Source organism: Pongo pygmaeus, chromosome 4 (assembly GCF_028885625.2).
Source record: "Pongo pygmaeus isolate AG05252 chromosome 4, NHGRI_mPonPyg2-v2.0_pri, whole genome shotgun sequence".
In the NCBI taxonomy this organism is placed as follows: domain Eukaryota; kingdom Metazoa; phylum Chordata; class Mammalia; order Primates; family Hominidae; genus Pongo; species Pongo pygmaeus.
The window spans coordinates 174,796,999-174,822,462 of record NC_072377.2 but is presented as its reverse complement, the minus strand read 5'-3'; the positions used below and the strand labels follow the sequence as shown (position 1 = coordinate 174,822,462).

Here is a 25,464-nt window from a genome sequence, read left to right as displayed (position 1 = left end):
CCCCAGGTGGCTTGTAATCCCAGCATTTTGGGAGGGCAAGGCAGGAGGATCACTTGAGGCCAGGGATTTGAGATCAGCCTGGGCAATATGGTGAGACCCCATATCTACAGATTAATTACTTATTTAACTAATTAACCAAGTGTGGTGGCTGGTACCTATAGTCGTATCTACTCAGGAGGCAGAAGCAGAAACCTGGCTCAAAAAAAAAAAAAAAACTCTCGAGGTGATATGACTATGCAGGCAATGAGGCAATGTTGAGAGCCACTATATATTAGAACACGAGAAATTTAGGTACTTTTGGGCCTCTGATTTTCAGTTTAGCTCAAAGTAATCATGGCTACTGAATGCCTCCTATTCACTGAAGAAGCTTTTAAGAAGAGAAGAGAGACTTCCATCTTCATGAGCAGGAGAGGTGAGATGTGAAGCTCACCAAAAGCATCAAAATTTGTACCAAATTCAATGGTGATAACAGTATTTAATAACTCATCCAGCAAAGACAGTTGCTCACCCGGAGAAAGGGGTGGGTTAGTCCCCACAGTCAGAATTCATTATAAGAGCACTGCACTCAGAGGCGGTAAAGAGTGACACGCACCTCCCACACACCTCAAGTCCAGATGCCACAATCCCCCACGGGGAGCTCAGAGCCTCCCACTCACTTCTTGGCTTTGAAGCCCTAAGTACCGAGGGTGTGTAAGACAGCAGCCTCTTCTCACCAGTGTCTGATGTCAGGGAATGTGCAAAAGGATGACAGCCTGTCAGGGTAGAGCTCAAGGGGGCCACTTCCCTGGGACGGGCAGAGCCTCAGCATCCTGCTTCACAGATAACTGTGAACTGGGGCCATCTTTCCACCAAACCAGGAACTTGACAATTAGCACATTATAACTGGGTCCCCCAAACTGGGGGCCACTGGCACATTCCCAAAGACCCACATTTTTTTCCCCATTTAAAGGGATCTGAGCATTACTAAAATGTAAAAAACACTGTGAATTGGCTTTTCAACAGAAAGAGGCAAAATTTTTTTTAAGACAGAGAGTCAGGGTCTGTTCTGCCACCTGGGCTGAAGTGCAGTGGCAAGATCATAGCTCATGGAAACCCTGAACTCCTGGGCTCAAGGAATCCCCCCACCTCAGCCTCTCGAGCAGCTAGGACTATGGGTACATGCCGCCACACCCGGCAAATTTCTTTTCTTTTCTTTCCTTTTTTTTTTTTTGTAGAGACAGAGGTCTTGCAATGTTGCCCAGGCTGGTCTCAAACTCCTGGCCTCAAGTAATCCTCCTCCCTGGGCCACCCAAAATGCTGGGATCATGATCAACCTCCCTGGCAGAGGCAACATTATATAGGATGTTACCACAGAAATAATAGACAAACCCTCATGTTTCTACACTATGAGTAAGACTGAAATCTCCCTTTAAAAAAAACAATTTTTAAAAAGATCAAATAGCTAAGACTGGAACCAGCTCAACAGCTGGCTACTGAATGTCCTTATAGAAACATCATCACCCTAACATCATCATCTGAATGAATCTTGAATATCTAAGCTCTTGGTTATTATACTGTCTTTCCATTAAATGAGGTAGGAGTAGAAAGAAAAAGACCATGCCTTTGTATCCCCTATGCCTGTGATTACACAGAGTCTGAATCAGACTGACCTGTGTTTGAATTTTGACCCTGACATTTATTTGCTCTATTTATTTGGCCTTGAATGCTAATGAAGTCTATGAATTTCAGGTTTTTCCTCTCTAAAATGGGAATAATAAGCCTTAGTATCTAGGATTAGGGTGAGCAGAGAGAATGCGCAGATTGCATTTAGCACAGTGCCTAGAAACCAACAAATAAAGTAGAGATATGATCATTAATTATTCACCACTGAACACTAGCTGAAGCTTCACCTCCTTTGTGTAGGCTTCCTTGACAAAAATGCTTGCGGGCGCGCGCGCGCGCACACACACACACAAACACAAACACACACACACACACGCTTTGTAGCTCTTGTACCCCAAATATGCATCTAGATTTTAGTCATTATATGTTAGGGATAGGTTTTCTTGTTCCCAGTGCCTAGCGCACACCCGGTATGTCATATGTATTAATACTTCTGCAAGAATGAATGAAGCAAGCTATGCATATGTAGTAACAAGACAAGAAGCGGCTTAATTGGGATGGTAAGTGTAGAGAGGAAGAGACAGGAGAGACAGTATGCAAGGAAATTGATCATAATGGTTGACTATGGATCTGACCAGTAAAGGAATATTGCTCTGCAGAGTTTTCGAATTACAGTCAATAATAGACACAGTTCATTCAGAAAGCTCTTCTCTGAGGATGTTCTAGGGAGGAGAGAGAAAGCGGCAATGCTCACACAAATGCTTAGAAAAAAATGTATTGGTTGTTTGGGTCTATGTAGTCCTCTGAAGCCAGTCCCATCTAAGGACTGAGTACCTCCTGGACATTACTCAAGGACAAAGAGGAGCTGCCAGAGGAACCTGGGTCAGATCAAGCACCCTCCTTCCATCTTCCAATGCTTAAGAATTCCAGGCCTGGGTCTAATCACTACCTCTCAGTCTTCACCACCCCATCTGGCTTATCTTCTGCAGATTCAGCCCTTTGGAAGCCCTCCACTTACTCCCACTGAGACTTTCCTTTGGTTTCCATCCCGGGCTAATCTCTGAATGACGTCTACAAAATACACAATGACTTCACGGCCACAGGCATCTCCCTACCACCATCCTACTCCACACCCTATCTCTGGAATCTGAGCCCCGGCAATCTGCTCATCCAGGAAGAGGCTTAATCATTTTTGTCATTTCATAAGGTAACTGAAGAAACAAAACCCAAGTAAATCAGCTAAGAAAGCAGACACGAGAGTTTTCATGCTGTCTAGGCATAGGAAACTCCTCCTCCCACCCCTGCAAACTAGAGCATGAGTACATGGACAAGCCATCTTAAAAGGCTGCAATAATGTCTATACCCACATTCTGAGAAAGCCTGGCCAACAAGACACACAGTGACAAAATGCTACATGATTAACTCCAGTCCCCTAGCCATCCTTCACAGCAATGGGGGTTAGTCACAGGAAAAGTAGGCCTGCTGAGCAAGCTGTTGACTTTTATCTTTAGACTCCAGCTGCTATCCATCAGCATCAATATTTCACAATTTAATCAACTTAGCCCTAGTCTAAGTCCAGGATATCTGCATCATCAGGAGGACTCACCACATCCTGGTAGCTAAGGACTTCCAAGATGCTGTTGAGCAATTCAATGCAGTACTTCTTCTCCAGGACCTGGTGTTGCATATCATCCTGCTCCAGCAGCTCCTTCAGCTCTTTGGTGATGACAGGAAGCAGAATGTCCCGGCATTCTGAAATAAAGACAGTTAAGAGGAGTGTAGAATTCCTCATTTTTTAGTTTCTTTTCTTTCATATATGCATACAATTTTTCATTAAATAAATAGTTCATGAAGACATTCTCCTTGTAAAAAATTAAAATATTAAAGATTAGGTTAAGATTTCCTGAGAACATCATTCACAATTCTAGTCCCTTTTCTAACCCTTCCTACCCAAAGGCAACCAGTTATTTTATTCTGTATATTCTAGTATATTCTATATGTTTTATATATACACATACATATAAAAATATGCCATATGAAATATCTAGTGTTAATTTAACTTTGCATTTCATTTAAGTCATATACTGTGACTATAAACTTCCAAGATCCTTTTATACAATTTTACTTATGTGTTTATCAGTATAAAACATATAGTTATTTTGGCTTTGTTTCCATTTTATACAAGGGGACCATGATGTATATATTACTCTGAACCTTGATTTTTTTTCACTCACTAATATTTCTTGGAGCACTTTCTGTATTATCACATTTAGGGACCAACTTAGTTATTTTTAACTGTTTTGTAGTACTCTTTATTATGGATGTATTTTTCTATTCGGCCATACCTGTACTACTGGACATTTTTCTCTGGTACAGACAGCACAAAATGAACAACCTTCCACTTGCATCCTTCTGCACATTGCTTTCATTTACCAGCCTGGCCAACATTGTGGAAACCCGTCTCTACTAGAAATACTAAAATTAGTTGGGCATCGTGGCGTGTGCCTGTAATCCCAGCCCTTTGGGAGGCTGAGGCAGGAGAATCGCTTGAACGCAGGAAGTGGAGGTTGCAGTGAGCTGAGGTGGTGCCACTGCACTCCAGCCTGGGTAACAGAGTGAGACTCCATCTCAAAGAAAAAGAAAGAAAGAAATTAAAACTTTTGCAGAGAAGGGTATGTCTCTTGACATTGCTGTTTCAGGGAAATTTCTGGAAGGTTCTGAAGCCCTTCGCAGCTTTGTCTCCATATTTCCCTTGAAAACAGAAAACCTTGAGGAAAAAAAAAAATCCAAAAATGTGTCAAGCTGCCCCCACTCAGATGCTGCTTGAGCTGCAATATGAATCATACACACCAGGACTTCATTTTAAATCTAACAAATAGATGTTGGACATCTTTAATGTGGAAGATACTCTCCTTATCAAGGTACAGAGATAAGATGTGGTTCTGCCCGTTAGGTACTTAAAAACTGACAGAGGTGATTACAGAAAAAAAAAAAAAAAAAAAAAGCAAAACCAATGAACAATGGCAGAAATTAGAATAAGCCAAAGGTCAGAAGAGGTAGAGGACATCTCTTATTCTGTCAGCCCAAGAGCTACACCCACTCCTTCTGGCACAGCACCCTGACTGTACGTGGGGGAGTCATACTGTCATGAGCTATAATCCTGAGAAGCTGTCATAGGCTCCCTGCCTTCCCCTGGAGAAGGGCTGGACACCTGGCCCCAATTAGGATGGCCTCCTGAAATCTGAATCTTGAGGGAACGTTCATAATGATAACTGCCAATGGTATTAATACACAGTATTTTGAGTGCTTACAATGTGCTAGGCACTGTTGCAAGTGTCTTGCATGAATCATCTCAGTAAATTCTCCTAGTGACTAAGGGAGGTAGACACTATTATTTCCCCATTTTGCTGATGAGGAAACAAAGGGACTTGTCATGTGTACACAGCTAGTAAGTGGTAAATCCAGCCCAACTGCAGAGACAGTGCTCTTAAGCACTACATGAAATGTGCAGTCTTGGCTGGACATGGTGGCTCACGCCTGTAATCTCAGCACTTTGGGAGGCTGAGGCAGGTGGATCACTTGAGGTCAGGAGTGTGAGACCAGCCTGGCCAATATGGTGAAACCCCGAGTCTACTAAAAAAAAAAAAAAAAAAAAAAAAACAAAAAACCCAAAACTATCTGGGCGTGGTGGCGGGCACCTGTAATCCCAGCGACTCAGGAGGCTGAGGCAGGAGAATAACTTAAGCCAGGCGGAAGCTTAAACCAGGGAGGTAGAAATTGCAGTGAGCCAAGGTCACACCACTGCACTCCAGCCTGGGCAACAGAGCAAGACTCCATCTCAAAAAAAAAAAAAAAAAAAAAAAAGGAAAGAAAAGAAAAGAAAAAAGAAAAAGAAAAAGAAAAAAGAAACGTGTAGTCTCTCGGGCTCCCCTTTCATCACAGAAGTGCCCCAAGGAGGCTGCCCAAGGGTGCATGCTGAGTCCCCTCTCCCTCCAAGATTCTGAGTCTCTCCTTTCTGATAACTAGTTCCTCAGCATTTCCTCTGATTCTATGGATTATTCCCTTTCTTCTAAATACGTTTGTTTTTACTCAAATTTACCAGAGTAGGATTCTGTTGCTTGAAACCAAAGAGTTCCAACAGATAGAGTCACAAAACGCATTGAATGCTTCAAAAGCCCTCTCATGAGCTCTGGTCAGAAGGTTCATAGAAGACTTTATAGGATCTAATAGAGTATATCCCTTCTCTTAGAGCCAAATCTCAGTTTTTAATTAAATTCCAATAAGTGTAATTAATGTCCATTCATCCCACTAAAGATTAAGCTCCATGAGAGCTGAACTAATATTCAAGTGCCTGATACAGTACCTGGTTCATAGGAGCGAGTCAGTAAATCTTGGCTGAATGAATGGAGGAGGTGGCATTTGAGACAGTCCGTGACAAGTGGACAATATTGCAATAGGAAGAGTGAGGATTTAGGGAACACTTGGTGGTTTAGAGAACATAAATCTAGGGTTATATTCTCTTGGAAGGAGAATAATGAAAGACAACACTTAAAAGAAGTGTTCTTAATTGCAATGGAAGTGTCAGTTCTATGGAAACAGAAAATTATAGATGACAAAAATTTTGATTCTGCTTTGCTTAAAATTGTAGATAAAATCATAGGCCACAGCTTTAATGACACTTTATGAGAAATTTGGACTGAAGATATTGGTGGGGCTGGGCATGGTAGCTCACACCTATAATTGCAGCACTTTGGGAGGTGGAGGCAGTAGGACAACTTGTGCCCAGGAGTTCAAGACCAGCCTGGGCAACATAGGAAGACCCCGTCTCTACCAAAAATTTAAAAATTAGCTGGGCATAGTGATGCATGCCTGTAGTCCCAGCTACTCAGGAGGCTGAAGTGAGACGATCGGAGCCCAGGAAGTAAAGGCTGCAGTTAGCCATGATCACACCGCTACACACCAGCCTGGGCGACAGAGTGAGACCCTGTCTCAAAAGAAAAAAAAGCCAACTTGTTGGCCTAAGGACTTTTGAGAGTACAATACATTGAATAGCCACTACCCTTTGTTTAGAAAGATAAGGAAGAAAGTTGGAGAAAATATATCTATTACTTTATCAATTACCCTATTACTTAAGTTAAATATTTAGTCCATATCTTGCCATCATAAAGTTGAGATTTTCATCCAGATGTATTTATTAAGCAGGGTAAAAAAATGTCTTACAATATTCATTAAAAAGTTTATTTTAAAAGTTATCGTCTCTTTTTTCTTTTGCCTAGCTAAAAGTTATCTTCAAAAGGATATGAACTTGTAACTTTGCAATGTTTTGTTTGCTAGAGGGAAATTAAGTGTTGAAATTCTTGTTGCAGAAAAACTAGGTGAGTTCATCTGAAGTGGTAAATGCTTTGTCATTGGAAGACGAATAACTTCCCTAACTTAATGATACTTAGCTTCCCAATTATGCCTTCATTGATGTGATAATTAAGCCCAGCCAGAAGATAAAAATTGTGCATTATCTTATTAAGTTAGATAAAGGTGGTAAAGTCTTCCTCTTTGAAAAGTAAAATAAGAGATTCTAAAAAAGGAGATTTAAAATACAACAGAAAGTCTTGCTTTTCCATAGTCCTCTGGGTAAAAGGGTGTCACCAAAAGATGTGCCTTCAGGAAATCTGTGTCACTGCAGTGAAGATGCCATGGTGATGACAATCTAGGTGATGAAAATGAGTATAAGAGTGCATGGGTTGTCCCCTGGATTCCTAGCTTGTGACATAATGTATTTGGATTCTGCTGAAGCTAAAGATTTGATAAGCCCTTGAAGCAAGGTAGTAAGAAGCAAATCAAGCATGGTCAATTGCCTTGAGCTTAAAGTACAAGATGACAATGTTTTAAGGCTTAAAATAGCTTTTTGTGACTCAAGATTAAAAATTATTTAAAACTCTCTCCACCTGTAAAATGAGGTCAGTAGGACCTATAGGAAGGAACTATGTAAAGGCAGATCAAGAGCTAACCCATTCACACATTTAACTGACTCTTTCAGTCAGTCATTCTACACATTTATTGAAGGCTTACTATGTGCCAGTCACTATTCTAAAGTGGAAAGGAATGACCACGGGTTAACTACCCATCACTGCACAGAGGCAAAAGAGATAAGAAGCAGACGTGAGTAGACAGGAAAAACACTTAGTACCTTTACATCTTAGGAGTGGTAACCTATTAGGAGTGGTCATAAAACAGAGCTGTGGAATAACTGAGGTCAGGGTTTTCTTTAAAAGGTCATTCTGTTAGCACTCTAGTTGAGATACCTCACATAAATCCCATTATTGAGATATGAATCCAAGGAAAAAGCCACTTGGGAGATTTTAGATATGAAAGATCTCCTTGGGAAGTCACCAGACTTTAAATCCTACTTAAAATTGAACTAAGCTAGTAGATTTTTCATGGGAAAGTCTGGCAGTTAGTTCTCCATTCCTAGAAGTATATGAGTAGTAGGTTGCTGTCTATAGATAGGCACAAGGAAGAGGTAAAGTAACAGATTAAGGGATGAACTGAATGATTATTAAGGCCACATGCAAAATTCTAGGATTCTATAAAACATAGGTTCCGAGGAAGTTGCAGGAGGAAGGATATATTTGCTAGGTGGAAAGACAGTGGGTGTTTGCCTTGCTCACAAAGTACTGAGGCTGTGGGAGCTGCAGACCAGGCACTAGGAGAAGCAATGGTTTATCAACCTGAAAGGCAGCTGCTTTACAGATTCTCAAAACCAGCATCCCCATAAGATGGAGGCTCATGGTGCGGAGAGTCAGCAAGATTTTCACTGAAGAGACCATTAATAACATGGCCTGTTTTTCAGAAGGTACTCTGTCTTCCCTTTAACCATGATTTCTCAGAAATGTCTGGCTCCTGTTTGTAGATGAAATAATTTTTCTCATTTGTAATTGGAGCTGTGAAATTATATTAGTCATAAAGCTTCAGGAAGCAGCATTTCCAAATTGCTGCTTGATTGTCAAGCCAACAAACACAAATGGTTTTGAAGATAAATAGTGCAAACCCTGAAATCAATCTTCATAGGCAGAGGTAATGAATGTCAGAGACCTGCACACCCAGGCTGGGTTCCTGCCTAAGGTATCCAATGTCTGACAAAGGCTGGGAGACTTGCCACCAAGTGACAAGTCCAAATTATAATTCAGACCAGCCATGGGGGAATCTGCAGAACTACTCATCTCCTTGGGTTTTAATTGAAAGGGTTTTCTTGTCCAAGTGACTGCAGAGAGGAAAATGCAGTATTTCTGGGTTCTGGGTCCTCCCTTAGGAAAGTTTTGTCATGTGGCGGTCAGTGCTACCTACCTGAATGCAAAGCCCTCTTGAAGTGCTTTGCACTTGGTGTGCTTTTGTGATTATTTGATGGCTCAGGGACACTTCAAATAAGAGGACCCTTTTCTTCACCTGCTCCTCGCCAGTATCAGCCCCATTGGAAGAACTAAATGAAAATTCTTTGTCACTTTGGAAAACCACCTAGAGGTGCATCCAGCCAAAATCACATCTACGACCACAGCCACAATCCAGCTCCAGCAGAAAACACTTCTAAAAGCCATATCTGAATTGACCCTCTTCCCCACAAGTCTGTTCTTTCTCCTTTTCTGTCTCTCAAGAGTGAGGACACCCCCAGTCACACAGTCAACCAAGCAAAGAAATCATCTTTGAGTTCTTCTTCTCTTTACATCAGCATCCAATCCATCATGAAGTTATGTCCATTCTACCCTCAAGCCAATTTCCTTCATGTTCTGTGTCAAGTCTCCTAAACGCCCTCCCTGCTCCCTGCACAAGAGTCCCTTGTGGTCAGGAAATTCTTCAGTAACTTCCTATTGCCCTCAGAATGAGTTTTCTCAACTCTCTGGCATGGCTGGAGGCCATCTGTGAGCAAGCTCTTCCCTTAACTCATTGTGGGTGCTCACCACTTGCCACTCCTCCACCTCCCTCTCTCTGTTGCAACCACAAAATCTCTCCTTCTCCTGAATTTTTGCATGTTATTTTCTTTGCCTAGAATGCTCTTGTCCCAGCCATCTTCTCCTGACTCCTTCCCTTCTAGCTGTTAACTTAGATGTCAAATCCTCTAGGATGATTTTCCTGACACCCCAACTGTGCCTTGGGTGACTCTTCTTCATTCCTATAGCACCCAGAATATATTTCGATATATTTCCATCTTACCATTTATCACACGATATGGTCATTGTCTATGTAACAGGAAAACCAGTGAGATTCTTGCTGTCATCCCATAAATGAAAGTAAGGCCCAAGCTGTAGTTGGGGTACACCATCAACCCTCCAGGTTTTTTGAGAGGTACCTGTTCAGGACCAGCCCTACACCAATCCACATGCACTCACCCAGAACCAATAGAAGGTCAGCAGGGGCCTTTGGATATAATGCAATTTCCATGGGATATGCCATTACCCCTCTCCTCCATGAAACTCATGTTGAGAGAAGGAGAACCCAAAGAGTCACTCATAAAACATAAGACAAGATGGACACTATATCCCTGCTAGGGAAATGCTTGCCAATCTGTGAACCCAGGTACATCCAGGTCCCACCATCAGAATACAGATTTTAGGACATTCTGGAGTGTAGTGCACTGTACTTCTCTAGCCCCTCTCTTACTGTTGGGGAAGAAGGTTAAACACAAGCAATGCATCTGTGGTGGGGCTCAGTCACATCCTCAGCACGAGTGCCCATGTTTCTAAGCCTGACTGTGGCAGTCTGCACTTGGAATCTCATTCCACTCATAACCAGCCCCTGACTTTGTCACCAGCATGGGTTAATCGACTCTTCAATCCTGTTCCATTTTTCACAGACTTTAAGGTGAAACTCATTCGGCTTTGGCCAAGTTCCTATTGACTGAAAGTCGAATTCCCCTCAGCTCAACTCTCTCGGAGGACTGGCAATGGGGAAGGTGCAGGGGAGGCTATAGATGTCACAGCTCACCCTGCCCTCCCCATGTAATTGAAACCCAAAATTCTCCCAGGCAGGGCTGACCAGTGTAAATCCAGCTCTGCTCTGCCAGGCTACTTTTCTTCTGTTTGGTTTGCGAGCATTTGCAGATGTTGAAAGCCACTTGGTTGGATCAACTGGACACAAAGGGAGATCTCCATAGACATGATTCTAGTCTGACAGTTAGCAATTTGTTCTCACAACCTCCCTCCTCCAGTCAGCAAATCACGAAGAAAACTAATTCCGCCCACTGGGAAATCAATAACTACCTGCAAATTTCATATTCCAGATCAGGTTACAAGCCTTTTACAACTTCACTAGCATTTTCCCCCAATGCATTCTTCAGCAGCTCCCCATGAGTCACTTGCTTCACCCCCCCGAAACACGCCTCATTACAACACCCAGAATCACCACCCACAGCCCTCTGGCCAGCCTCCGGAGCCATCTACGTCTCCACTTTATAAACCCCTCGGGGACCAAAATATATCTCCCAGCTAAACAAACACAGCCTATTTAGAAATGTTAGAACTCAGCACCTGGTTAAAATTCTCTCCAGGTTATCTTAGAAGGGAGAAAATATAGTTAGGCGGTAAATCCTTAAGGAAAAACATACTTCCAGAACTTTATACTAGATATCCACTGAAAGTCCAAACCAAGCTCTTACTTTTACCATATATCCTTTATATTGAACATAAAAAGTGATTTTGCACTAAACCTAACAAGCAAATACCCTATAAGTTGGCTCATACCATTTAGAAGCACAGAGACAGCAGGGAGGGTGGACTGACTTGTAACTGATGGAACTGTTACTGTATATGTGTGTGTAGAGATGGGGTCTTGGTATGTTGCAGCCTGGTCTCAAACTCCTGGGCTTAAGCAATCCACACACCTCGGCCTCCCAAAGTAAAGAACTTTTTTTTTTTTTTTTTGAGACAGAGTCTCGCTCTGTCACCCAGGCTGGAGTGCAGTGGTGTGATCTCTGCTCACTGCAAGCTTCGCCTCCCAGGTTCATGCCATTCTGCTGCCTCAGCCTCCCAAGTAGCTGGGACTACAGGCGCCTGCCACCACGCCCAGCTAATTTTTTGTATTTTTAGTAGAGATGGGGTTTCACCGTGTTAGCCAGGATGGTCTCAATCTCCTGACCTCGTGATCGGCCTGCCTCAGCCTCCCAAAGTGCTGGGATTACAGACATGAGCCACCGTGCCCGGCCAAAGTAAAGAACTTTTAACAGGATGTGAATACGTTTGTATCCAAAAAAGTCACACTGATTATAAACATAATTTGAAAGCTCTGAGAGTCGACATGCAATATATTTATATCCTTAAACATGTATGTTTAAATATATATACATATATATGCATACACACATAGTCAATACTCACTGTTCTCATGGATATTATATTCTAGTAAAGTGCTATAAATAATTAAATAAACAAGATAATAGTTGTCTTAGGTTAGATACTCCAGAAGCAAACTCTAACATGAAGTTTGGGTGAAGAGGACTTATTAGGAGATGTTCCAGAAAAATATGCAAGACGAGTGGGGAAGTGGAGGGAAGGAGGCCAAGCCAAGTACAAAAATCAAGCAAGCCTCACAAAAGGTAACTTTTGAGCTCAATCCTATGAGGAGTTCTGGAGACAGTGTAGACTCCAGGGGTGATGAACCTGGAATGTTCAGACCCAGGGGGTGGACAGCGCTTTGGGTGGTTCCAGTCCCCGGGAAAAGTAGGGTCCTGCAGCCCGAGGGCAGCCCTGGGAGGCAGGTGCTGGAGCTGGGGGCCATGACAGCTGATGTTACAACAATGGGCACTGATAACTACCAGCAAGGAAATTAACCAGGTGACGGGATGAAGAGAATCTAGGCGCCTGTGAAGACCACTTCATACAGTGCAGTCAAGGAAGGCCTCGCTGAGCCGGACACACTTGAGCTGAGACCTGAAGAGGGAGAAGGCAGCTGCATGCACTGATCTCAGGGAGGCACATTGCAGAGGAAAGGGCATGGAAAGGCTCTGGGGTGGAAATCTGCAGAACTTGGAGGAATGATGTGGACACAAGTGTGGCTGGATTGCAGGAAACAGGGGTTTAATGTGAGATGGTAAATTTGGAGAAGTTGCCAGGGCCGCGTCTCATCAGGCCCTGGGGCCCATGGTAAAAAGTTTGATTCCTGGGTAGTGATAAACACTTTTCATTTTTGTGTTTTTAATGGTGGGCCTAGAGAGGAAGGTGGGAAAACACTGAGGAGGCTTTCTGTAGAGGTAAAGAAGGGGTCTTGTATTTATTGCACCCTCACTGTCTACCAGACCTTCTCTGTATGAAGTATATCATTATACCTATTTTACACATGAGGGAACTGAAGCCTAGAGAGGTTCAGCAACTTGCCTAAAATCATACAGCTAGTAAGCAGAGCTGCATTAAACTCAGGAAATATGATTCCAGAGCCCATATTCATACTTATTAAACTATCCTGCTTCCTTACTATAACAGTGCAGGGGAGAGAAGACGAAAGCTTGATTCATTTGCAGCAGTAGAGACAAGGGTACAAGTACAGAGGGAAGTCGATGAACATGGGTTATGTTTTGAAGGCAGAGTCGACATGACCTGCTGATGGATTAGATGTGCTACATACCTGTGTAAGCATATGCATTTTGGAGCATTTGAGTGAGACAGCAATAGATTCATTTTAGGGTTTATCAAATTAGGGCATAATCACAGAGACCATTTCCTGGCCTCAACTAGCAAGTAATGAAAGACTCCCATCAACATCTCTCCAATGGCGGGAAATGGCCACTGAGATAGCCTATCATCACGCCTTCTGAAAGCTATTAGGACATAAATAGTGTGTTCTGAAAGGTACTTGCACCCTTAGTTACCCCACTGCACTTGCCTGCAACTGCTGGCTGGCCTCCTCATTGCTAGCTTGCTCATTAAATCCAGCTCCTTAGAAAGTGCTTTTGGAAAAATAAAAAGCATATCCAGCTCCTTAGAAAGTGCTTTTCGAAAAATAAAAATGCAGATATGGCCAATTGAATTGGGACCCAAAATTTGATTTGTTTCCTAATGCTTAGAATGATTACATTTGCAGTGCCACACCAGATGAATGCAGTTTGGCCTGTTGGAAGACTGTACACCCACCTCTTCATCCTGATGATGAAAGGAGCAGCAAATAAAAAAGCTTCTGGCTGACCAAGCTGCCTCTGTACTGGATAATCTTGACAGTCTTTAAAGAAGGATTCCTAGCTGGGTGCTGGGCATGCACCTGCAGTCCCAGCTACTCGGGACACCGAGATGGAAGGATTGCTTCAGCCCAGGAGTTCAAGGCCAGCCTGGGCAACGTAACAAGACCTTCATCTTTAAAATACATATATGTATGTGTGTGTATACATATATATACACACACATGCATATATATATACACATATATACACACACATGCATATATATATACACATATATAAAATATATATAAACACATATACATGTATACATATATATAAAATATATATATACACACACACATTACATAAATAAAGCAAGATTTGTAGGAAAGTGCTCTACTTCAAATTCATGCGAGAGGAAAAATGAGTCCAGTAATGTTGTGACTATGAAGATCTGTGTCTCACATCCTTTGACACCATTTCCAATTCAGTGACATCTGAATTCACATTGATTTATAAGTGCTCAGGACACCTATCGGATTGGTCAGCACCTCCCACACCCCTCCAGGGCTATCATCCCTGACCCACTGTCTCTCATTTGCATCATACCATACAGAATCCCTTATTCCCTCATGCCAGTCCCCTCTGCAGACTCATAGAATTCCATGGCTTCATGACTCTCAATCTCTACTTAACCAGGAACTCCTACACTTTTATCTCTTTATTAGCTAGTCCATGGTCACATACTCAAATAGAGTCTTCTCAGCAGCCAGGGTCACTATAACATTTTTTAAAAAGGGACAGAAATTATTGGCGTGAAGGGGAGTGGGAGAGTGGAATATTAATTGTGAGAGATATGCAACGTACATTGAACTCCTGCTAGATTCTAGGCATCATACTGAGAATTTATTTAATCCTTACCAAAACCTATTCAATGGATTGCATTGTCCCCATTTTACAGATGAGAAAATAGGAGCTCCATGCAGCTCACCTAGCTAGTGTGTCTCCAACAGAGCCAAGGCCCCAGCACGGACCTGTCTGACTCTAACACCAGTGTTATTCCAGCCCCACTCACTCCGGCTCATGAGTGCAGGGCAATTATTACCAATTCCTAGATTCTGCTAGCTTGAGGCAGCCACCCTTTGAGTTTGTTAACTCCCTTAAGTTGGCCTTACATAGAAAATCCAAGACTTGGATTGCTTGGTCTGTTTAATGATTGATTGATGTTTGTTGTGGTTTTATAAGTTACAGTCCCAGGGAAGTGAAAACAAATCTCAGTCCTAGAACCTCAGAATTAAACAATAATGAGCATTAGTCAACTCAGTGGCTGAGTCTTTAGTCCAGTCATTCACTTCTTTCATTTTTTTATTCAACTATAGTCGGTTGGGCTTCCCCATCACATTGCAGTTGCCTAGAAAACAGCAATCGTGGCTAGCAAACAGCATTCGCTACCTTTTCCTCATTAGACAGTGAGAGCCTGGGGTGGGATATCCAATCTCAATCAAGTCATGTCTCCTAGCACAATGCCTGTTATCCAGTAGGATCTTAATAAGTGTTAGATGAATGAGTGAGTGTTTGCTGAAGGCAAATAAGGGGCCTGTATTTAGGGCAACTCACAGAATCAGAACCCTGTTTAGTGTTGGATTGGTCAATAGTAATTATTCTGTGCCATCCTTGAGGAAACTAGGTGGTAGCAGCTGGGGGTGGGATGGGAGGTGTAGAAGGAGAACTGCATGTGTGTTTCTTTACCTTTACCACCTCCCCTGAGCCGTTTTACCTAATCATAGAGGAAGGCATGGCATAGTAAGTAGAGTTTTGGGTTAAAGGTTGGGAGACCTGGGTTTGAATCCCAGCCTTACTACCACCAGGCTGTTAGTAACCTTGCATGAGCCATTTCACTTCTCTCCCTCCAAAAATGGAGATGAGAATGACTCATAAGAAGATCAAAGTAAAACATGATACAAATTCAGTTGCAGTTATTAAGTGCAATGAGGCATTGGGATCCAACGCTATGCAGAAGTTTTTCAGTCCAAAGGAGAGCGTGTTAAAGCTTCAGTTTCATTCCACTGTTGCTAACTTATAAATTTTACAAATGCCTGGTCCAAACAGGCTGGAATAAAGTGGACTTAAAGCTATTATCTGCATCATTCAAACAAACTACACTTTTGTCTGAATACCAAACTCAGAGAATTGAGTTCTAAGAGGTGGGTATAAATTGAAATAATTGGGATATATGCCTCAGATTTCCATTTTCCCTTTTGTATGTGGACAGACTAATGGAGGGCTCAGGCAAGCATTCTCTGAATGTCCTTTTTAATTTCTGTTTGCAACTTAGAATAATACCACTTACTGACAATCCTCAAGCCACACATGAACAATCCTATATTGCCGCCATCACAAAACTTACAAATACCAAAAAGAACAAAAGCCAACAGCAATGTTTTGAATCAATATGAGCAGCTAGCATTCCATTTCTGGGAAAATCATGCATTAAAAGCCTCTTGTTCACATTTTAAGGCTAACAGAGGGGCCCTTCATTTCAGAGAATTAAATGAGAAAATTATCCTGGATTCAAGCATTAGCAAAATGGAATGGTTGTGTAATTGTTTCCAATCATCATCCGATTCTCCTCTTCCCTTACCTTCCCCATATCAGCTCTGAAGAAGTGAAGGCTGGGTCTCCTCTCATTTACAGCTCCACAGATGTAAAACCTAGTGTTGTTTATTACAAAAGGAAAACCAAGAAGTATACTATACTTCAAATAAACTGAAGAACTGGAAGCAAACTTCAAAGAGGAAAGGAAAAAACCACAGCCATTTTTCTCCCTATAAATAAAAATGGAAATGGGAAGAATTTATCCTCTGGCCTGGTTTTCTTTTCTAAAAGCACTCAGCTAAGAAGGTAGGGAGATGAGACAGACTTGAGGGGCAGGGGCTCTTGCCTGCTTCATTTCTTCACTTGTGAAAAAGAGCCAAGGGGAGCCCTTCCCTAAAAGGCCCAAAGCAAAGAGTGATTTAAGAAATGAATCATACACTTAGGCCCAATATTTAAATAAGAGGATCAAAGATATTTTGCTTGGACTCTACAGCAATAAAAGAGGAAATGGGGAAAGTATGAGATGGTAGGAAATAAAGATAATAAATATCAGTTAAAGACACGTAATGAGCTCTCTGTGCAAAGAGAGGATAACATATGCTCCTTACCTTTGAATAGTCCATGTGTACTAAAGGAAAGAAGCAGTCAATTGATGGGAGCAGTAAGAAAACATATGTACAATGAAACATATTGCATTTCACAGAACTACCACTTGATCCAGCAATCCCATTACCGGGTATTGACCCAAATAAATATAACTCATTCTATTATAAAGACACATGCACACATACATTCACTGCAGCACTATTCACAATTGCAAAGACATGGAATTAACCTAAATGCCTACTAATAAAAGACTGGATAAACAAAATGTGGTACATATACACCATGGAATACTATGTGGCCATAAAAAAGAACAAGATCATGTCCAAGGGTATGGGTGGAGGTAGGGACATGGATGGAGCTGGAGGCCATTATCCTTAGCAAACTAATGCAGGAACAGAAAACCAGATACTACATGTTCTCACTTATAAGTGGGAGCTAAATGATGAGAACACATGGACACACAGAGGGGAACAACCCTCACTGGGGTCTATTGGAGGGTGGAGAGTAGAAGGAGGGAGAGGATCAGGAAAAATAGCTAATGGGTATTAGGCTTAATATCTGGGTGACAAAATAATCTGCATAACAAATCTCCATGACACAAGTTTACCCATATAACAAACCCACACATGGACCACTGAACTTCAAGTAAAAGTTAAAAAAAGAAACATACCACATTTCAAACTATGTTCAGTACCCCCAACATGAATCTACAATTGTACTCATATGAAATTGCAAGTAATTTTGCACATTATTTGTTCATGTGTTTATTATTAGTTATAAGTATTTCTTTATACGTTACCTTAGTCCAAAAAGAATGAAAGAAGAAAGAAGATGACATCCCAATGGAAAAGATAACATAAGCTCCAACTGCCCTTACTGGGGCCATAAGGGCAGCCCTCCAAGTTCTAGAGTTTGTTGATCATTAGGATAGAAGAGCACCAATTCCTTGCAGGAACCATAGCTTTTTCTGGCACAAAATTCTTAAAGAAATTTTTCATATTGTGTTTTAACATTAATGTTCTACATTGAGTTTAATAGTCATTTGTTGCTTTTGACTCAAATTGTGAAATCTTAGCTCTGAAAAGAACTGGAGAGAAACTAATGGTTTCAAGTCACTTGACTGTGTTTAGTGCTCTTGAGAAACATAAAAAAAATAAAGGGAGGAGTTTTCATGAGCGTGTGCTTGTCCCTCCATGGCACTTCCATTTCTCTATTCATGTGAAAAAGTATGTGTTGAGCGTCTGCCAAATGCCAAGCATTCCATATGACACACGGGTGTACAGGACCAGCATGCAGGTGATAAAGAGAGAGATGTGACCAGATCCAAGGCATATATGAGAAAGGTTCAAAGGCAGAAAAATCATGGAAGAGGAGAAGGTTTTATTGAAAAGGATGAGTACAGTTTTGGAAATAATGAGTTTGAGTATCTGTAAGACATCCAAAACGAGATGTCAAAGGAATGACTGGCTAAATATGTCTGAAAATAATCTAGTACAAATGGGTAAGCATCAGTTTAACCATATGAGAGATACAGTGGATGTGGCTGCCTCCTACAAAAAAATAATTTCCCATGGGCAATTACAATGCATTTAGCAGAGAGTGGCTTCTTAATTTTATTTGGTGGTGCTCATGAAGATCATGATAAAATAAAAACGAACAGAAAAAGAGACGAAGAATGAAGAGAAAAAGAAAAAAGAAGAGGTAAAAGAGGAAAAAAAGATGGAGAAAAAGAAGAAAGAGGAGGCAAAGAAAGAAAAGACAGACACAGAAGAGGAGGGGGAAAAAGCAAAAGTAGAGGAGGAAAAGCAGTAGCAACTGGGCAAGAATGAGGACTGACGGGGGAGAAATGAGTATGGGAAGCTGGGACAAGGGAGCCACAACAGGCCCAGAAACAGAAAGGATTTTCACTTGAAATTTTCAGACTATCACAAGGACAAGGTTAAGACTGAGCCCAAAGGTGGCTAAGCAGCCCAAACTGGCAGGGGTCCCAGTGAGCCCACCTGTAAGTCTGTCAAAATTCTCACTTCACCAAGTAGTGACAGTTGGGTGGGAGCTGGGGGACAGGATTTTCTGGGAGTAACAGCCAATGACTACTTCTAGAGCACCTATCATGCATCTGAGTGTTGAAGGTAGGGATGGCATCTTTTCCCTCAAAGACTCTGCTGGAGTACCATGCACAGCCCGTCAGCCCAAGACAAGGTGGAATGATAAACTGGACTATGAAGAAGAGGAATGGAAGGAAATGTCGGCCATCAAGGAGGCTCCATTCTCATTCCTCTAATGCACTTAGTCAGTAATAGACCACATGGTAAGTGCTATATAGACAACAGTGAGCAGAGTGTGGAAGTGGAATATCGGTTATTGTCTGCGTGATCTTGGAGAAATCACTTAACCTCTCTGTATCTTTGTTTCTGTATCTGTAAAGTGGAAATAATAACAGCACCTCTCTTGGTGAGAATGAAACAAGATAACACAAAACACTTAGATCAGCATACCTGGCCCATGGAAAGCATTATAAAAGTATAAGCTACTGTTATTTAGTTTTTAAAATATTTATATGTAACTTTCTGGGTAATGAAAATATACTGTATCTTGATATGGGTGGTGGCTAATAGATTTACTATATACTTAAGATGTGTGCATTTTTCTATACGTAAATTATACTAAAGTTGTATTTAATTTTATAAAATACGTGTGTGTATATGTATATATATGGTCCATATTATTTTTCCTGTTTAAAACAGACAGTAAGTCTTGAAAAAGTCAAGTAAATTACCCAAGGGATTATACTGGAACTTGTAGTCAAGCACTTGGACTCCAGAGCCTGTGCTCTTAAAGACTGGGCTGGCTATGTTTCTATGTCAGCTGGGCCTTGGTATTCAATGGGACAGCAAATAGTTGCCTGAAGATGCTGTGCTGAACTCTTCTTGGAGAATCTCCTGCCATCAAGAGAGGGCAGCTCTTTTCTTATCTTTCCCATTCTTTCTCCCATCTTCCACACTCTTCTCATTTCAGCCCAGTTTCATCATCTCATTAAATATTAAAACCAAGATCCATGCCAGTCAACAAGCTGGCTGGTAATGGCATACACACATTCCAGCAGGAAAACACCGGCAGACAGGCAGTGATTAAGAGCTACAAGGCACACACCCCAAGCTTCCCAAATTCCTCAAGGACCAAAGATGCCCCGCTACTAACTGAAGTGTGCCCACTTTAAGTACACGTGCAGCCCCTGCCAAGATAAAGAACACCAGCCAAAGAAGAGTGAGTGATCGTAATTTATGAGGTGCTGTAGAAATTAATTTTGTATGCCCCTTCCATTAGCAGTAGGTCTGAATTAACTTTAATATGCAAGTTATCATGTTAATCTTTGATACTAAAAAAGAATGTATCATCATTAACCTTTCTAGCCCTGAACTGAGCAATGTAGTCTTTTTATTAGTGGTAACAGAAGTAGCATCATTTCTTGGCATCTCTGTACTCTACCCATTTGTATGCAGTTCCACCAGTCACTTTGTAAAATCTCTGCTGATTCAGAAGCCCATTTTTCAAACATTTGACTCTAACTGCCCATAAGTCACCAGAAGTTGATTCCGCCTTCTTTTTTTGACACCAAGTTCCTCTAAATGAGAATAAATTCTCCAATGAAGGAGTATTCCACAAAAAAACACTAATGGCCAGCAGAAGAAGCCCACAGGAAGAGGGGGCATGAATGAGTTGTGTGTGGCATTTAGGAAAGGCAAGCTCATCTTAGCCAAACCATAATGGGTCTTCAGAGCTCTAGGATCCCTGGATAACTAAATCATAGCTAAGAAGAAACTTCTGCTTTAGGGAGCAGGGAAACAAATTAAGCAATACTGGAAGAATTGCTATTAAAGATAATGGGAAAAACACTCAAATACTGCAATCTAGTACATCTTTCTTTCCAGGTATTCATTTGATATTGGTAAATTATAGATGAAAGAAATATGTGGAGAGTTCTACTCTCCATTTTAATGAATAACTTTAATATTCCCATTCCATTTGTTCTATATATGCTAATCTCTAAAATGTGTTAATAGTGGGAAAATATTTGATAAATTGCATTTTGCCATCTTTTTCTTCATTCACACTCTCTGATGGAAGTGCAAGATGATCAGAAGGCAGAGAACTTCTTAGGAAGGAAAAAAAGGCAAGAATAAGGTGTAACATATCTTAAAATAGAGCATCAGTCCCTGAAAAATGAAACTAGTTTCTGTTTTCAAATGCATTCACATACTGTTTATAATGTAAAATATAAACAAAACTACCTCCATACTGAAATTAGATTGGCTGCTGATCCAACTTTTTGGCTTGTAGGGAAGCTACCCATAATGAGGTTATCAACATATGAGTTCATCTCGTATACGGGTAGTTTTTATGATCTTCTTTTAGATCTAATGATTGTTTTTCTAACTGCTCCATAAAAAGGACATGACATGAATAAGAAGGAAACTGGGATTTAGCCATATCTATCTTCAGAGAGCTTAGAGCTTTCTAAAGGGCAAAATCCAGTCGAGTATTTTCCAAGCTTTAGTTTATCATTATCTTTTTCAGTGGGAAACCTGCTGTGTATTCATCATAATTTCCACCTGCACTATTGTTTACTTAATATTTTTCATAAAGTAAATTCATTTGAATCTGCTTAAGTTTATTTTGAAAGAAAACTTTGCTACCTCAACCAGAAAACCAGTATCCTTTGCCATAAATGGAAAATATCATAACAATCAATACAATAAAAATAAACGCTTTTATTAAATTCTAAGAGAAGCTTAAGCCTGATGTCTGCTCCATCTTCATTATCAAAGGAGATTATTAGAGAAAGATAAAAACAAAACAGCAAAGATACACAAGCCTTGACATAATCAGAAAGATTGAAAGGGAATTGAATGAATGAACTTCCCTTATGGATACAGTACTCTATCTGTACACACCTGAAATTATCCTTCATGCCAAGGAAAATAGTTTTGGTTACTCTGCAAATGAAAAACAGAAACTAAAATCTGGATTCCTAACTTATAATCCCAACTCTGCCACTAACTTGTGGTGTGACCTTAGGCAGGTCATGTCCCCTCGGAACCACACTTTCCAGGGCTGAAAACGAAGAGGTTGGATTAGGCAATTTCTCTAAGGAGCCACTCAACTTTTCCCATCTGTGTTTTGTGAAATGGTTAAACATGTTCAAAAATATCATCATCGTCGTCTGAAATGTGTGATTGTTCATTGCATTTACACTACTATCTGAAAGTCTTACCAGGAAAAATTAGCAAAGTTTTCAAAAGATCAGCTATTTGGGGAGCAAAAGAGCCTTTTGAAACTGTTGTGTCGAGAAAAAAAAAATCAATGAAATTGACCACAATCCACACACAACAGAACCTGACTGCCTAAAATATATACCTGCACATCCCTGGACTTTGGAAGGCAGTGGGAAAGACATGATTAAATTGGCCTTACAAATCACCTCGTCACTTGCCTGGGTCAAACAGTCCTTTATGCTGGTTGAGTAAAAGAGGGTGCTAATTTCAAACTATCAGGTTTATCTCCGCCTTCCTAGGAGACAGTAGATTGTGAGGGGAAAAAACAAATACATTAATAGTTAAAAATTAGTTAAGTATCTGCAAGCTTGCTTATTGGAAAGAATTGGCACATTTAAGCAGGTTTATCCATCTGTAAAATAGTGATAACAACCTACTTTATAAGTTTTTATAAAAATTATTAAAAGTAACTAGTATCATAATTATTATAGTATATATGAACACCCTTTCTCCCATAGCTTTTTTTCTATCTTGATATTCTAAAAAAGTCAATTTAAGCAACTTTTTATTTTTAATGCTCTACAGTGGCTCTAACTTCAAACTGATAATAAAAATGGGTATAATAATTATTAATGAATATTAAAATGGAAATAATAATCATACTAATTTCAAACTATCATTTATCTAGCATTTATTGCCATTCAGGGACTGTGTTGAGCATTATGTTATTTAATATTCACATTTAACCCCACTATAATCCAGATTTTACAGATCAAGAAGCCAAGAACCAAAAACCTGACATGACTTTTCCAAAGTCACCAATGAATACAATTCAATTACGAAACCAAATGGAAAACCCTGAAATGGCTCTCTAGAATTCAAGACTTTGGTAAGGAGATCATCCAACAAACCCTCTTTTTACATTTGGGGCCAAAGTCAAGATCATGAAAAAATCAGAGGTAACCAAATCTAATATAATAAAAGCTGAATATTTCCAATTTCTGAAGTTCTTTGGTGTTTCTTGTTCATTTCAAATAATCTTTTGGAGGTTTTAAACTACAAGAATGACTTTAACATCCTCTGGCTCTCTCCTCTGAAGTCTCATGGCGCTTTGCTTATTATCTCTACCATAAAATATTCATTCTGCATTATAATAAAGAATGCCTCATTTTGCAAATAAAGGCAAGCTCCTTGAAGACATCACCATATTTTCATCATCTTTGTATTTTCTAAATGGCTACAAAATGTTTTGTTTATGCCAGAGAATCAATAAACATTTTTTGAATTGGAAAACCTGTTCTAAACATTGCCTCTCTTCATCAAAAATGTGGCTCCATCTATCACGTGTGGAATTTGATATGTCAGAGAGCCAGTTAGAGATACAGGTCTTGGGATGAAGGCGAAGACTTAGACTAAAAATTAAGTTTTGTGGCTGTAGGCAGCAGGATGGCATTGAGCCAGCAGAGTGGATGAAATCCCCTAGGCAAGGATGGGTAAAGCAAACCTGGAATGCAGTTGAGAACCGAAGACCTACATGGCTGTTGAATTTCTCCAAAACAGTTAGGTAGTCTCGCTCTCTGTGTTCCCCTTATTTCTGACCCTAAGGCATAGAAATAAGAACCCGGAGACCTGCAATCACACAGCAGGGCATTCTGAGGATGTACTCATTTCCCAGGATGAATCAAGAAATTAAAAAAAAAAAAAAAAGACTAAGGAGGAAGCTGCCTAGTGTTCTCCCCCTAGGTTGGCAAGAGACAGAGAAAGGAGTAATTAGTCAGCTTTAGGCCTGGGGATGAAACAGCTGCAAGGAACCTGATCACGAATAAGGAGACTACAACCACAGTTTCCCATCTTCTTGGAAAAAGAGCAAGAAATAACCATCTCTCCTGCTTGTACCTCAAACCCAGGGTCTGTCTCTTGATGTATGTGGGTATCTCCTGATAAACTAGAAGAGGGAGCAACACATCTTATGCTCAGGGAATTATTTTCTCCTTTTCCTGCTGAACCACAATATAAGCCAGTCTGCTGTTTGCAGACAGGTCCCACCACCTATCAAGATTTGCAACTCGCTGTAGTCCCCTGAAATACCACAAATTTTCTGAGAGGTAACTGGGACCTACTTAATTTCTCAGCACAGGCCTTGAACAGACAGCAGAGTGCTGTGGCGAACCTCCTGTTACCTGGATTGTAATTGATTTTAAAACCTGCCACTGCACCCAGAGACAGAGCCCAGAATCCCCATAAACCAACAAACAAAACAAAGCATCCTGCTGCAGATGGAGGTTCTGGCAAATCTGGGACATTGGCAGGGATGAGCCTGATGAAAAGCAAATTTTTGAGACCCATACAAACACTTACATGGAGAGAAACATCCACCTGCAAAGGGGGCAATGTCCTGACTGCTGCCCCTCTCTGCAGGGCCTGGGGAGGGGGCGCGGAGAGGGGCAGGAAGGGTGGAGTTCCAGGTCCTACACCAAGAAACACAGACCTAGTTCTAACAAGCCTCTCAGTGACACACTGGATTCACACACCACAGCCTGTGTGGACAATACCCTAATCTGGGTACATCCAAACACAGTGAGTCCTTTTGTGTCTTTCATGTCAGGCTGACACTAGTGCCCTCAAAACCCCAGGATAACAGAATGCCTTTCAAGCAGTTTAAATAGTATTTGAAGCTGCTGTCTCTTGTTCTATGCTGTCCTGGCAACAGAGACTGGCTGACTGTCAGAGATGAACAGGATCTCAGAGATCCAACATTCTGATTATACAATGTGAAATGAAGCCCAGAGAGGTTAAGTGGTTTGTCCAAGGTCACACCACTTGTTAGTAGCTTTCCTGGACTACAGTTTAAATTTTCCAGCTCTTAGCACAGCAGGTCTTGAATAACATCGTTTCATTCAATGTTGTTTTGTTATAACCTTGATGAGAAAAAAAATCAATTCCCAGCTGGGGCCACTGTCTGTGGAGTTTGCACGTTCTCCCCATTTCTATGTGGATTTTCTCCAGGTATTCCAATTTCCTCCCACATTCTAAAGACATATGCATCAGGTTCATTTAGCATGTCCACATGGCCACTGTGTGAGTGAGCGTAGGTGTGTGTGAGTGCACCTCGTGATGGAATGGCATCCTGTCCAGGGTTGGTTTCTGCCCAGCACCCTGAGATGCCAGCATGGGCTCTAGCCACCAGGACCCTGAACTGGAATAAGTGGGTAAGTCATGATCTTACTTGTTTTTAGTATTCTTAAATGTATGTAT

General features: G+C 41.0%; 1 protein-coding gene across 2 annotated transcripts in view; it reads right to left on the bottom strand.

Moving 5' to 3' along the window:
• DOCK2 (dedicator of cytokinesis 2) overlaps nt 1-25,464 on the bottom strand; it is a 442,257-nt gene that overhangs the window by 273,305 nt on the left and 143,488 nt on the right. For both annotated transcript variants that reach the window (XM_054487363.1, XM_054487364.2), the window contains exon 26: nt 3,209-3,354. In XM_054487363.1, the coding sequence (XP_054343338.1) occupies nt 3,209-3,354 (146 nt within the window). The remainder of the gene's footprint in view (nt 1-3,208; nt 3,355-25,464) is intronic.